This window comes from Raphanus sativus, unplaced genomic scaffold, assembly GCF_000801105.2.
Source record: "Raphanus sativus cultivar WK10039 unplaced genomic scaffold, ASM80110v3 Scaffold1269, whole genome shotgun sequence".
In the NCBI taxonomy this organism is placed as follows: domain Eukaryota; kingdom Viridiplantae; phylum Streptophyta; class Magnoliopsida; order Brassicales; family Brassicaceae; genus Raphanus; species Raphanus sativus.
In genome coordinates this window covers 7434-20614 of record NW_026616582.1, presented here as the reverse complement: position 1 = coordinate 20614, position 13181 = coordinate 7434, and the positions used below count along the sequence as shown (strand labels likewise).

Genomic DNA, 13181 nt, shown 5'->3' with positions numbered 1-13181 from the left:
TGAGATGTATAGAAAGAGTTAAATGAGACAGACATAGTGCAGTTTCAAGTTGACATCTCATCTACCAGCTGAGTGACTGATTATGGAAAGATGAACATAAAACCTTGTCTCTATCTATGATCATCAATGTTATATAACTCCACCTCATCAATATATTATTTCTTCAAACAAATTGACTAACCATATGTCTTTTATTACTTTCACAGTCTCCATTTTCATTTGTTTCAAATAGTTAAACCAACCAAGAACAGAACTTAAAAAAAATCAATTATTCAAATATTAAATTGAAACGAAAACCTTCAGTTTTAAGCAAAACCCATCTCAGTTTTACATTGAAGAGAAAAAAAATCTAAAAGGTCACAAAAGGGTTTATGCGTGGGTGTGTGCTAATGCCATATGTTTTGTTTTGATTGAATTCACAGCATATTTACCGAGAAGAAGATGAGATCTGATCGTCCACTTTTTTACCTTCTTGATCTTCGTGAACCATATGTGATTGTTAGAACAGAAGAACCATGGTCCACGCGTTCATCGTAGATCGAGATAAGGTGAAAAAAAAAGTTGAGGCTCTCTGGCTTGCACTAGAGCGGAAAACAAAAAGCAATAACAGCTTTTAAACTGACATGGACTCTTGGCGTCTAAGTGGAATGCCTTCTGATTCAAACCCATCCTCATTGGCATGCTTGCTTATCCGCAACGGTAATATCACCGATGAACCTGCAATTACAATAACAACAACAATCAGTTCAGTTGCAAACTCCTAGAAACTCCAGAGGGATACATACACTTGGTGCTAAGATCATATGCATACTCTAGCTAGGAGTGTGTGTATATTACATACATCTATGTATATATATTATGCATTTTTTACTGTTTCCTCATAGCTGAGAGAGTATAGGATAATCTAAGTTCTCATTTTCACATGAGAAGTGCTACAAATGAAAAAGAATACGCACCCTCAACCATGTCCTTCGTTCTATGGAGAAGAAAAGTGCCTGAAAGTATTGTAACGAATCCGCACATTTCTGTGACTATTTGAGTACCGTTTTGCCTATCCCAGTCCTGTTCAATAAACACAGAGCACATAAAAATTATGTACCATAGCAGCAGTCCAGATATAAACTATATATATACGTCTTGTGGCGGAAGGTTACCTTAAACATGATAACGCTGGCCAATATAGTTAGTGATGTGAACATTACGTAGTATATAGGAGATACTATAGCTGTATTGAATGTGTCAAGAGCCTGCAAAGTAATAATGCAATTACTTTAGTAACCAAGGAAGATATCTGAAATCAAGCGAAATCACTTTACCTTGTTTAAGTAGTTCAACTGGGTTATCACACAGGTAAGTACGACCAAGGTGAACACCCAAGTCTGAGGATAAAACAACTGATTTGTTCCAGAAAATGTCAGCTTTAGCGCTATTCCTAGTGCTTTTACGCTCATCACCTGTTCACATAGGGGTGAGTTGATAACTCATTCTTTGAGTAAAATAGGATTTACAAAATGGAAATATCGAAAAAAACATACCGACAATGATCCCACAAGCGAGCAAATAGCGATGTAGACCATAACGTTTGTCTGCCCGTACTGGGGCACAACACGGATAATAAGGAACACAGCAGCCCCGATGATAATGCTCGCATAGAACATGAATGCTGCAACAAAACTAGACGAACGTTAAGAAAAAAACTGACTGTAAGGAGGAAAAAAAACGAACCATTAGGTATAGTTTCAGACAACGCACCTGGTTCAGTTGCAAGGTTCCAAACTTCGAGGACGGAATCAATCTCCTGTTCCTGAGGAGCATGCAGTACAATTGTAGTCGAACCCACAACACACAAAGCACAGCCGAGAATTCCAAAGATGTGTAGTTTCTCCCGTAATATAATATGAGCCAATACAGCACTGAGATCGATAGAGAAAAAAGGGTATAAGAGAAAGCATCGCATATAGATGAGTATTAATATTCTCTAACCTGATGATGATACTGAGAGCACCAAGAGGAGTAACAAGTATAGCCGGCGCAAACGCATAAGCAGCAAAATTAGCAATCTCACCAAGTAACACTACACAAGAAACAGAATATCAGTAAGAACAAAGGTTTTAAGATAAGCACAAACGCGAAACAAAGGAAAGAAGACTCACTGGTTGTCATGCCGATCCACCAAAGAGGCTCGTAAAGATAAGAGTACCCACCAACACCTTATCAGATCAAATTATTAAAAATTTGGTTGTTAAAGCTGAGATTTTTGGATACAATTAGAGATCCCCACGTAGTAAAGGTAGGATCTTTGAGGTCACATACCAGCCCTAGTGCCGGTGGAGGCGGCTTTCTTGAGACCTTTCTTCTTGACGATGAAGCTAGCTCCGATGAAGAGACTAGAAGAGATTGCCAACACCAAACCCTTTATGTTATCAGACGACATTCCCCTATACGAATCGCGCCACCCTCCTCCTCCTCCTCCTCCTGATTCCGCCATTCTTCTCGAATCCCACCACAAAGATCGAAACTTTTCAAAAACCCTAAATTGGCGAGATCGGATCGGAGCTAGAAGAGATTTGCGACGATGGTAACCGAAAAAAGAAGGCGTTAGAAGAGGAGGTTGCTTGTTGGTAGATCGATGTTGAGGATACGCTTTGGCGAAAGCAAATTACTGATGACCCACCCTACTTCCACCGTCACTTCCCGGCGCCACCATTCCTTTTTTATTTCCTTTTGTTTTTCTTTTCTACTTAAAAAATACAAAATTAAAATATGGTTTACTGTTTTCTTATTTTTTTATATCATTTTTGACATCATTTTTTCTAATATCATTTAAATTAGGTTTATTTATAAAAAAAAATACGGATCGAAACTATAATGTTTATGGCCAAAAAACACTATATAATATTTATTTGATCATAGTCCTCTTTCTGTTCAATATTATATATTTTTATACAGTGTTTTTTTTTTCAATTAAGTTAACGTACTTAGGTTTAAACTTTGAAGCCTAACTACATACACTATACAATGTTTCTTTCTACTGTAATCTAATTCTCAATTACAACATATATAGACATAGATTTTGTGCCGAGAGGAGTCTATGCAATTGTTTTGTTACAAGTGTTGATGTAAATGTCGACATAGAGTTTCTACGCAATTTCCTGAATGATAATGATGTTGCCACATTACTGCATAGTCTGCATTGAACTGATGATCGTTTTTGTATGTCACCGACAAATTCTGTTCTTTTTTTCAAGGCTGTTGTTTATCAATTTCCCCACCTACACATGTTAAGCAGGCCCTTTAAGTTTTAGTGTTACGCATTTCAGATTTACAGTTACTTGTTTTTGTCTGAAGCTCCGACTCTTGCTATCCAGTAGGAATGTATCAACTTGTTGGGTCCAGAAAAATAAGCTCGACATAATCCAACAAATACTAATTACTACTCCATTTGTTTTAGAGTAACCAGTAATTTTTCGTTTACCATAGTCAGATACAAGTTCCTAAAGATCAAACAAACAAACATTAAAAAATACTCTATCTGTTTCATAATTTTAATTTTTTTTGTTATACCAAAATATCACTTTACAATTGTAATGCAAATTATATTTATTTTTAACTAAAAATTAATTGCAGATTGCAAAAAACTGATAGAGTAAACGAATGGAGTAAGTATAATATTAAATTGATAATCGGTAACAAGAACAATAGACTAGGTGAAGGGTGAAACACAAACAACACAAGGTTAATTGACTTTAACTTTATGCATTCTTTTTTTGTTACTTGATGATGGCGGTGAAGGTAAAATGGTTAACGCTAATACTCCACTGATCGCCGCTGCGATTGCTCCCACTATAAATGCCGGTAGGTTTCCACCGCCAAATAAGGCGTCGAAAGGTCCTCCTCCCACTGATACTATCATTTGTGGTATCACAATCGCTAAATTTAAAATTCCTAATGAAAATCCTGCAAACAAAAATATTATTTAGTTATTTATGTTAGATATGAAACCAATTTTTCAACGTTTATGCTACTAAATGAAATTAATGGATGTTTAAAAAGATACTGAACTAATAACATAAATATGACAATTTAAGTATCACTAAGCTAATAAATCCCATACAGTTCAATGATATTACATCCACATATAAGGTTTAGAAAAAAAAGTTACATTGGAAAATTTGTCTCCCTTATTTTCTTGGCAAAAAAAAATAAAAAACTAATTTCAATTATTAGATATGAATAAAGTTGGAAACAAATCTCCCAATTCATGTTTTCAATTCATACATTGGCAGACAATTGGATTTCTAAACTAATGGGAATTTTTAAATGTATATTATAAATTCAGGTTAAAATTTACCTTGGCCGGCGCCGGAGCTGCTTGAACTTATGGAAGAGGCTAGTGCAAACGGAATGCTGAAAGTAGTCTATTAAAAAAACAAAAGATTTAATTAATATCATATTTAGACAAAATATTTAAATGTAGTAAAACACAATAAAAGACAAGCTGAAATACTTACAGCTAATGGAATACCAAGAACAGCAAAGAGACTCAAAGCTCCGGCTATAATACCAGGTGACGGTTCGACATAAGGACCAGCGGTTTTTCGGTAAGCCTCCGCCAACTTGGTAACAAGAACCGTCATAACCAAACCAATGGCGAGTATAAAATTGCCAATTCCCCAAAGCCGTTTAGCACCTCCCACTTTCCGACCAATCCACTCAACACCAAATGACATGAAACCAAGAACAATAGCGTTAAACATAAGTCCCAACGCACCAGAGCGTACTCCTTCGTTGTAAAGTTTCTTCATTCCATCGTCTCCTTCTGAACTTCCACCGTACACTTCACGACCCATCCAATCAGTATCGAACAAAAGAAACGGGAACAATGCGATCCAGTTAAGAGCCGTGACGATCAAAAGCATCCACATGGGACGTTCCATGACTTTAAAAACTCCACAGATTTTTCCAAAGAAAGGAACAATCTTAGTGATCTTCTCCTCGTCGGGGTTCACAGGCGGCGGAGACCATTGTTTGTCTTTAACGTACCAAAGAGACGTGACGGTGAGGATGAGGAGGAGTGTGATGAACAAGAAGAAACAGCTCTTGAGATTAGCGCAGTATATATCGCAAGCGTTTGTCACCGCAAACGGGAATATTTTGTGTACGTAGGTTCGTGTAAGAACCAGCCGCGTAACCCAAAACGTTCCCGACCGCCATAAAGAAAGAGTAAAACGCGTTTGCGGCTCGTGTTCTTTTAGCGTCTCCTGCGGCTAAGTCGGCCAAGAAAGCACGACAAGGTCCTTGGAGAGTGTTGTTGGCTACGTCGAGGATCCAGAACCCGAGAGCGAAGATCGCTATGGCTCGTACCTTCGGCGTTTGTTCGAGCTTGTCTTCCATTTTGTACCCAATATCAGCAGCGTAACCGATCAAGAAGATGGCGACGGCGACCAAGATGACCCCGGAGGCAATGAAAGGACGTCGGCGACCGAATCTTGACGTGCATCTGTCACTATGGTATCCTACGATAGTTTGAACAAGCATGCCGGAGATGGGACCATAGAGCCAGATGATAGCGGACCATTTGTGAGGGATACCTAGAAGCTGGACATAAGGAGTCAGGAGAGAGAGCTGTATGGCCCACCCGAACTGTACACCGGTGGCGATAGAAGCAACGGAGATGATCTTACGGAGAGGAGATGCCGCCGTATCTTTAGCTTCCATTATCGGGGAAAAACACGATTAGACAAAATGTTAATGTTTTAGAGGGGAAAAAGGATAATTTTTTTGTTCTCTTTCTTCTTTTTTTTGGGGTTTTATATCTTTTCTCTCTGTTTTTTTTTGGAACTGAAGATTGTGTTTTTGTGATGTAGGAGACGAGGGCATGGTGTCGTATTTATAGTGAATGTTTTTACTAATTATTAGTAAGACTTGGAGTTGATTTCTTATTGGATAAGTAAGAAATTAATTAGCATCAAGTGAATTTGACGTAGTTCAATTACTTTTGACACTTCTTTTTTCTCTCTTTAAATCAGAAAAGTTCCAAAATTTAATTTTCTTTTGTTTTTTTCATCAAAAGTTCCGAAATTTAATAATCTCAGATTCTCAATACATTTTACTTAACCACATTTGTAATGATAGTCATTGGTACAGTGAAATTAAAACAATACTAGAGATTGACCGTATGGATGTTAATTTTTATTTTTTAATACATTATTTTTTTTCTTAGGATTAGTATTACATATTTTATATGTATTTTAGGTTCCTACATCATAATCGAACCAAATCAAATAGGACAATATGATTACTTTTATTATTTGGTTATTGTTAGCTAGTTTGAATTCAAAATATCAAAACCGGATCGGTTAATATGGTTACTTTTAGTACAAATATCTGAACATGTTTCAGATACATTAGCTTATAGATAATATTAGGTTTCTATGCATCAAAACTGAATCCATCCGGACATGAGAAGATCCAACTCAAAATCCACATGAAATTATAATATCTAAATAAAGTCTAATTTCAAAACCGAAAATATGATACTCTAAAGAGACAACTTGTAGCTGGATAGGTACACGGATGTCTATGTCTAAGTGATTATATAAACAAATATTAAAAAGAAATTGTCAATTATTTTGAGTTTTTGTCACAAATAGAGTAATTTCATTAAAATATGTTAAATTATTATGATTAAAATGTAAAATAAATATTTTTAAAAGTTATAATAAGATAATTAATGAAGTAGTTTAAAAGATTCAGGAAAAAATCTAAAAGATATAAAAAAAGCAATGGAAAATATGTAAGTTTTCTAGTAAATGATATTGACTTATTTAAATAAAATAATAAATAAAGTGGTCACAATTAATTAAAAATGAAATAAAAATCTGTAAGAAAACATTTTAAAAGGTAAGTATTGTTTTGTGCTTCAGTTTTAATAAAAAGAGATAATTAAGTTAAGTTCGAGTACAAATAATTAAGAGAAAACTTTATGGTTAAATTCGTAATTAATTAATTTTGAATGACAAATCAATTAAAAAGTTAAAAACATATTAGTTTTGAACAAAACTAGGTAATTAGATGAAATTATATTTTGTTTGGTAAACAATCTATATTATTATTTAAAAAATCTACTCTCAATGATCATTATCTGAAAGTATAATTTTCAGAACGCCTATAATTCTATATATGAAAGTAATAAATAATTCATTTTTTTTATTAAATTAGATAATTGATTATAAATTAATATGATAAGAATTGACCAAAGAAATACAAATAAACTTTATAATAATAAAGATAATTCTTATAGATACATTATATTATTATCCAAAAATAATATTTTCAATAATAAAAAGTTCAAAATTTTAAAATCAGAAAATATAAAAATGTGTAATTAAATACTAATCAAGCAAAATTTAATTTAATAATCGGAAGAAAAAAGACTTCAAATATTTTTTTATTGGAAAAAATTGTCTCATATATAAATAATTTGATGTTCGCTTTAAATTTTTGAGATTTAATTTAAATATAAAAATAAAAGATAAAAACAGAAAAATGTATAATTAAATATTAATCAAGTAAAAATTAAATTTTGATAACCAAAGGCCAATTATTCAGTGAATTCAAAAAAAAATATGTTGTTGAAAATGTTGTTATATATAAATAATTTGATGAATTCAAAATTAAAAATATAAACAACAATTTATTATAATTATCTTTTAATCGATAATATATATATATATAAGATGATTATGCACGACTTCACGGACTAAACACTTAGTTAAAGGATTGTTTAAACAAAGACCATATTATACAATGTTTTTTTACGATAATCTAATCCTCGTTTACTATAAAGATACGTCTTAATTAGCCTAACTACACTATATTTTAACTTCTGATAATAATGTCGAACACTACAGAATCGTTTGGTGTTGATGCATATACAGCCCCGTCTCAAGTATTATATAGACCCTGAGCTAAAAAAAAAATATTTTCTTATACAAATTTTTTTTTAAAAAATATTGAACCTTAATCAGAGCTAGAAAAAAATCAAAAAGTGTAATAAACTCTGTGCAAATGCACCCCTAACACATGCATAGAGCCGGGCCTGTGCATATATAAACATAGAGTTTGTGCTGAGAGGTCTATGCAATCCTGAATGATAATAATGTTGCCATATTTTTCTCAAAAAAAAAAAAATAATGTTGCCATATTACTGCATAGTCTGCATTGAATCGATCAATTGATGATCGTTTTTGTATGTCACTGACAAATTATGTTCTATTTATTATTCAAGCAGTTGTTAACAATTTCCCCACCTACACATGTTGAGAAGGGCCTTCAAGGCCCATTTTTAGTGTTTCTCATTTCAGGTTAACAGTTATAAATGTTTTCATGTGCTCTGGCTAAAATGTATCAACTAGTTTGGGTCCAGAAAAATAAGCTCGATACAATCAGATAAATAAAAAGGTTATTTGTTTCTTTTTGGAATTTTTTTTTTTTTAACTTGGTTGAATCTAGAAGAATAGAGAAATTACGAATCCGCAGACTCCGCGGACGGATTCCTATTGCAAAGAGGTTTCATGTTTCATGTTTAATTTTTCTGTTATGCAAAACTATCTAACGTGGATATGAGCCTATCCCCTACCACCCCCGACTACAATACCCATTAGAAAAGAGAGGTTATTTGGTTTAGAGTAACCAGTAGTAATTTATATGGTTACTGGCTAAGTTTGATTACTTTTGGGTTTAAAACATCACAACACCTATTGCAACTTTTTCATCATGTTTAAATTATTGCCACAAAGTTAATTATCAGGACTGATTTCTTATGCTAGAGTGCTTTTCTGTAGTTGGATCTTTCGTTTGCCATAGTCAGATAGAAGTTAGTAACGATCAAACAAACATTTGAAAAACAAAATCTACTTTAAATTGATAATCGGTAACAAGAACAAGAACTAAACGGAAGGGTGAAATACAGATAACCCAAGGTTATTATACTTTATCACTTTTTGTATTCTTTTTTTTGGGTTTTGTAGTTTTGAAATACAGTACTGTATTTGATGATGAGTTTTATAAGAAAATTATAAACATAAAAAGTAAACTAATGGAATCCCATGGCACCTGACTTCAAGTCAGGTGCGTCCGGTGGCGGTGAAGGTAAAACGGTTAACGCTAATACTCCACTGATCGCCGCTGCGATTGCTCCCACAATAAATGCTGGTAGGTTTCCACCGCCAAATAAAGCATCGAAAGGTCCTCCTCCTAGTGATACTATCATTTGTGGTATCACAATCGCCAAATTTAAAACCCCTAAAGAAAGTCCTGTAAAACAGAAAAAAAGAACATTTAGTTATTTATGTTAGAAATGAAACTATTTTTGAACATTTATGCTACTAGATGAAATTTATGGATGATTAAAAGATACATGAACTAATAACATAAATAATTCAAGTTAATACTAGTATTAAGTTGATAAATCCAACCCAGTAATATAGAAAACTTGCAGATATTATAACCACAGAAGGTTTGGACCCAGTTAAAATGAAAATTATTCCCTTGTTTTCTTGGAAAAAAAGGAAAATAAATTTTAATTAGATATGTATAAAGTTGGAAACAAATCTCTCAGTTAATTTATTCAATTCAAACGTTTGAACTTATTTAATGCTAATTTAACTGGTCACACATTGTAGGACAATTAGATTTCAAATTTTACGAGATATTTAATATATTTTGCAAATTACTTTATAAAAATTACCTTGGCCGGCGCCGGAACTGCTTGAAAATATGGAGGCTAGTGCAAACGGAATACTGAAAGTAATCTGTAAAAATATAAGAATTGGTTAATATTCTATTTAGACAAAACATAAAATGTAACAAAACAGCACAATAAAAGACAATAATGAAATACTCACAGCTAATGGGATACCAAGAACAGCAAAGAGACTTAACGCTCCAGCTCTAATACCAGGCGACGGTCCGGCATAAGGACCGGCGGTTTTGCGGTAATCCGCCGCCAACTTTGTAACAAGAACCGTCATGGCCAAACCAACAGCAAGGATGAAATTCACAATTCCCCAAAGCCGCTTAGCACCACCCACTTTCTTACCAATCCACTCAACACCAAGCGACATGAAACCAAGAACAATAGAGTTAAACATAAGTCCCAACGCACCAGAGTGTACTCCTTGGTTATACAGTTTCTTCATCCTATCATCTCCTTCTGAACTTCCACCGTACACTTCACGACCCATCCAATCAGTATCGAACAAAAGAAACGGGAACCATGCGATCCAGTTAAGGGCCGTGACGGCCAAAAGCACCCACATGGGACGCTCCATGACTTTAAACGCTCCAAAGATTTCTCCAAAGAAAGGAACAGTCTTAGTCTTCTCCTCGTCGGGGTTAACCGGCGGCGGAGACCATTGTTTGTCTTTAACGTACCAAAGAGACGTGACGGTGACGATGAGGAGGAGTGTAATGGACAAGAAGAAACAGCTCTTGAGATTCGCGCAGTATATATCGCAAGCGTTTGTCATCGCGAACGGGAACATTTTGTGTAGGTTCGTGTAAGAACCAGCCGCGTATCCCAAAACGTTTCCAACCGCCATAAAGAAAGAGAAAAACGCGTTTGCGACTCGCGTTCTTTTAGCGTCTCCAGCGGCTAAGTCGGCTAAGAAAGCGCGGCAAGGTCCTTGGAGAGTATTGTTGGCCACGTCGAGGATCCAGAACCCGAAAGCAAAGATGGCTATGGCTCGTACCCTCGGCGTTTGCTCGAGCTTATCTCCCATTTTGAACCCGATATCAGCAGCGTAACCGATCAAGAAGACGGCGACGGCGACCAAGGCGGCTCCGGACGCGATGAAAGGACGTCGGCGACCGAATCTCGACGTGCATCTGTCACTATAGTAACCTACGATAGGTTGAACAATCATGCCAGAGATGGGACCACATAGCCAGATGAGAGACGACCATTTGTGAGGGATACCGAGAAGTTGTACGTAAGGAGTCAGGAGAGAGAGCTGCAGAGCCCACCCGAACTGTACACCGGCGGCGATGGAAGCGACGGAGATGATCTTACGGAGAGGAGATGGCTGGTCGAAATTTTCCTCGATAGACTGTGTCTCTAGAGCCGCCGTATCTTTGGCTCCCATTATCTTACAAAAGAACAAAACACGAATAGAGAAAGTGTAAATGTAATAGAAGGGAGAAAAAGATAAAAGAAAATTTGTTTTTCTTTTTCTTTTTTTTTTTTGGTTTTTTTCTGTCTTTTCTCTTTGTTTTTTTTTGGTACAGAAGGTTGTGTTTTTTTTGGGTGATGGAGGAGAGGAGAGGATGGTGTTTGTATTTATAGTGAAATGAGGAAGGAGGAGTGGTTTTTTAATTATTTTTTTTAAACTTGGAGATGAATATTTTTCGGATCAAGAGAGTAAGAAAATTAACAGCATGAGTGTATGGCAAAGTTAGGCCACGTGTTATTTGGATGACACTATTTCCTGTTTTATTTATTTGTTTTCTTTTTGTGCGGGATTTAATTGGTTTCTCCTTCTTCTTGCATCAAGTGACTTTGACGTAGTTCAATTTCTTTGACACTTCTATTTTTCCTTTTAAATCAGATTTTTGTTTTGTAAAAAAATCAGAAAAAGTTCTGAAGTTTAATAATCTCAATTCATTTTACTTGACTATATTTTCTACGATATTCCATTGGGTACAATGAATTTATAATTAAATTAAGTTAGACTACAAATAATTAATGAGAGAAGACTTTATGGTTAAAATTGGTAGTTAATTAATTAATTTTGAATTACATATCGACTAAATAGTAAAAAATCTGTAAAGAAAGAACTGGTGAATGTATGACTCGATTTTGATGAATATAATAAAATATAAATATTTTACCAAAACAAAATATAAAAATATAAATATTTTACCAAAACAAAATATATTTAATTTTGACCAAAAACAAGGTAACTAAATAAAATTATATTTTGGTTGGTAAACAGTTATATTTTGTTTAGTTATTCTTATGGTTCACAAACATCTTGACTTATTCTACATAATGACACAAACAATACTTAACTATCGAGTACGAGTAAAAATGTCTAAAAGTTTAACGATGTAACAAAAAATAAATTCTTTAGTTTAGACTTTATTTTTTTAAACGAATTTCTTTAGTTTAACCAGGTAAACGTTATACATGTATGCCAACGTTAGACGTAAAAGAATCAGAAGTTTAAGGCACCTAATGCTACATTAATATGGTTCAAGCCTTCAAGGCAAATTTCACTAATGGCCTGTTTTGATCGTCAACACATATTTTGTAGTTGGCGTGGATCAACTCTTATTGGCTCCAATCACCTCATAGATGAAGCACTGCATTGCTCAGATAACACCATTCTCATACCGACATGTTCATACTTGGGATTAGATCTTACTAAGATTCAACCTGGCGTACACTTTCCAAATCAATTCTATACGAGTAGAACCACCAATGGTACGGTCTCCTTGGAATTGATTATCTCACCGGTTAATCGCTTTGACCTTAACTATTTTTCCAAATTTCACCTTCCCTAGAACCGAGAACTCCAGAATTTTCCCACTTTTCAACCGGACACGTGACTTTAAGAAGAAATGGTCAAAGCATTTAATTTTTGAACTCTTGGATTCTAGTTGTCTGTGAACTAGTCTCAAGTAGACTCCCTCGGCACTCATGTTTGTAGACTCCCTCCAGGAGCTAATGTGATCACAACTTATTTACCATGCATAAAGCTTATATAAATCGAATGTCATGCAACAATATTGTTTAGCCAAAAACACCATTTATGTTAGGATTTTTAATGTTAAAACCCCTCAACTAAGTTTGTTTTGGGTAAAAACCTCCAAACTAAGTATTTAATGAATAAACCCCCAAATTAATTTTATTTAATGAATCAAATCCTTTCCAGTCCTAATTACCAGTACTACCGGTAATTTTTTAGTTTAGGGGTTTTTACATTAAACAAAACATAAGTAAAGGGTAAATGTAAAACTGTCTTAAGATTTATCAGTAATAAAAATTATCTAAAAGTTAAAAATGTAAAACACAAGAAAATAGATAAATCTTTAGATAATTTTTGTTATATTTTGTGGGTTTTTACATTTTTAATTTATACATATATAATGTTAATTTAAAAACACTACTCGTATAT

The 13181-nt window shown here is 34.3% G+C and overlaps 2 protein-coding genes and 1 pseudogene across 2 annotated transcripts; all 3 read right to left on the bottom strand.

Moving 5' to 3' along the window:
• Window positions 1–246: 246 nt before the first annotated feature.
• Window positions 247–2727, bottom strand: LOC130503963 (probable magnesium transporter NIPA4). The gene is made up of 9 exons (XM_056998534.1): window positions 2314–2727; window positions 2154–2210; window positions 1984–2074; window positions 1753–1913; window positions 1536–1663; window positions 1317–1454; window positions 1155–1247; window positions 957–1062; window positions 247–717 (listed from the first exon to the last, which is right to left on the bottom strand). Exons 1-9 carry the CDS (start codon window positions 2486–2488, stop codon window positions 614–616), a joined length of 1053 nt encoding a protein of 350 aa, XP_056854514.1. The 5' UTR covers window positions 2489–2727; the 3' UTR covers window positions 247–613.
• An 890-nt stretch (window positions 2728–3617) lies between these two features.
• On the bottom strand, window positions 3618–5843 carry LOC130503962 (sucrose transport protein SUC1-like; annotated as a pseudogene).
• Window positions 5844–8900: 3057 nt separating this feature from the next.
• LOC130503961 (sucrose transport protein SUC1-like) lies at window positions 8901–11300 on the bottom strand. The gene is made up of 3 exons (XM_056998532.1): window positions 9909–11300; window positions 9752–9815; window positions 8901–9318 (listed from the first exon to the last, which is right to left on the bottom strand). Exons 1-3 carry the CDS (start codon window positions 11145–11147, stop codon window positions 9098–9100), a joined length of 1524 nt encoding a protein of 507 aa, XP_056854512.1. The 5' UTR covers window positions 11148–11300; the 3' UTR covers window positions 8901–9097.
• Window positions 11301–13181: the final 1881 nt, after the last annotated feature.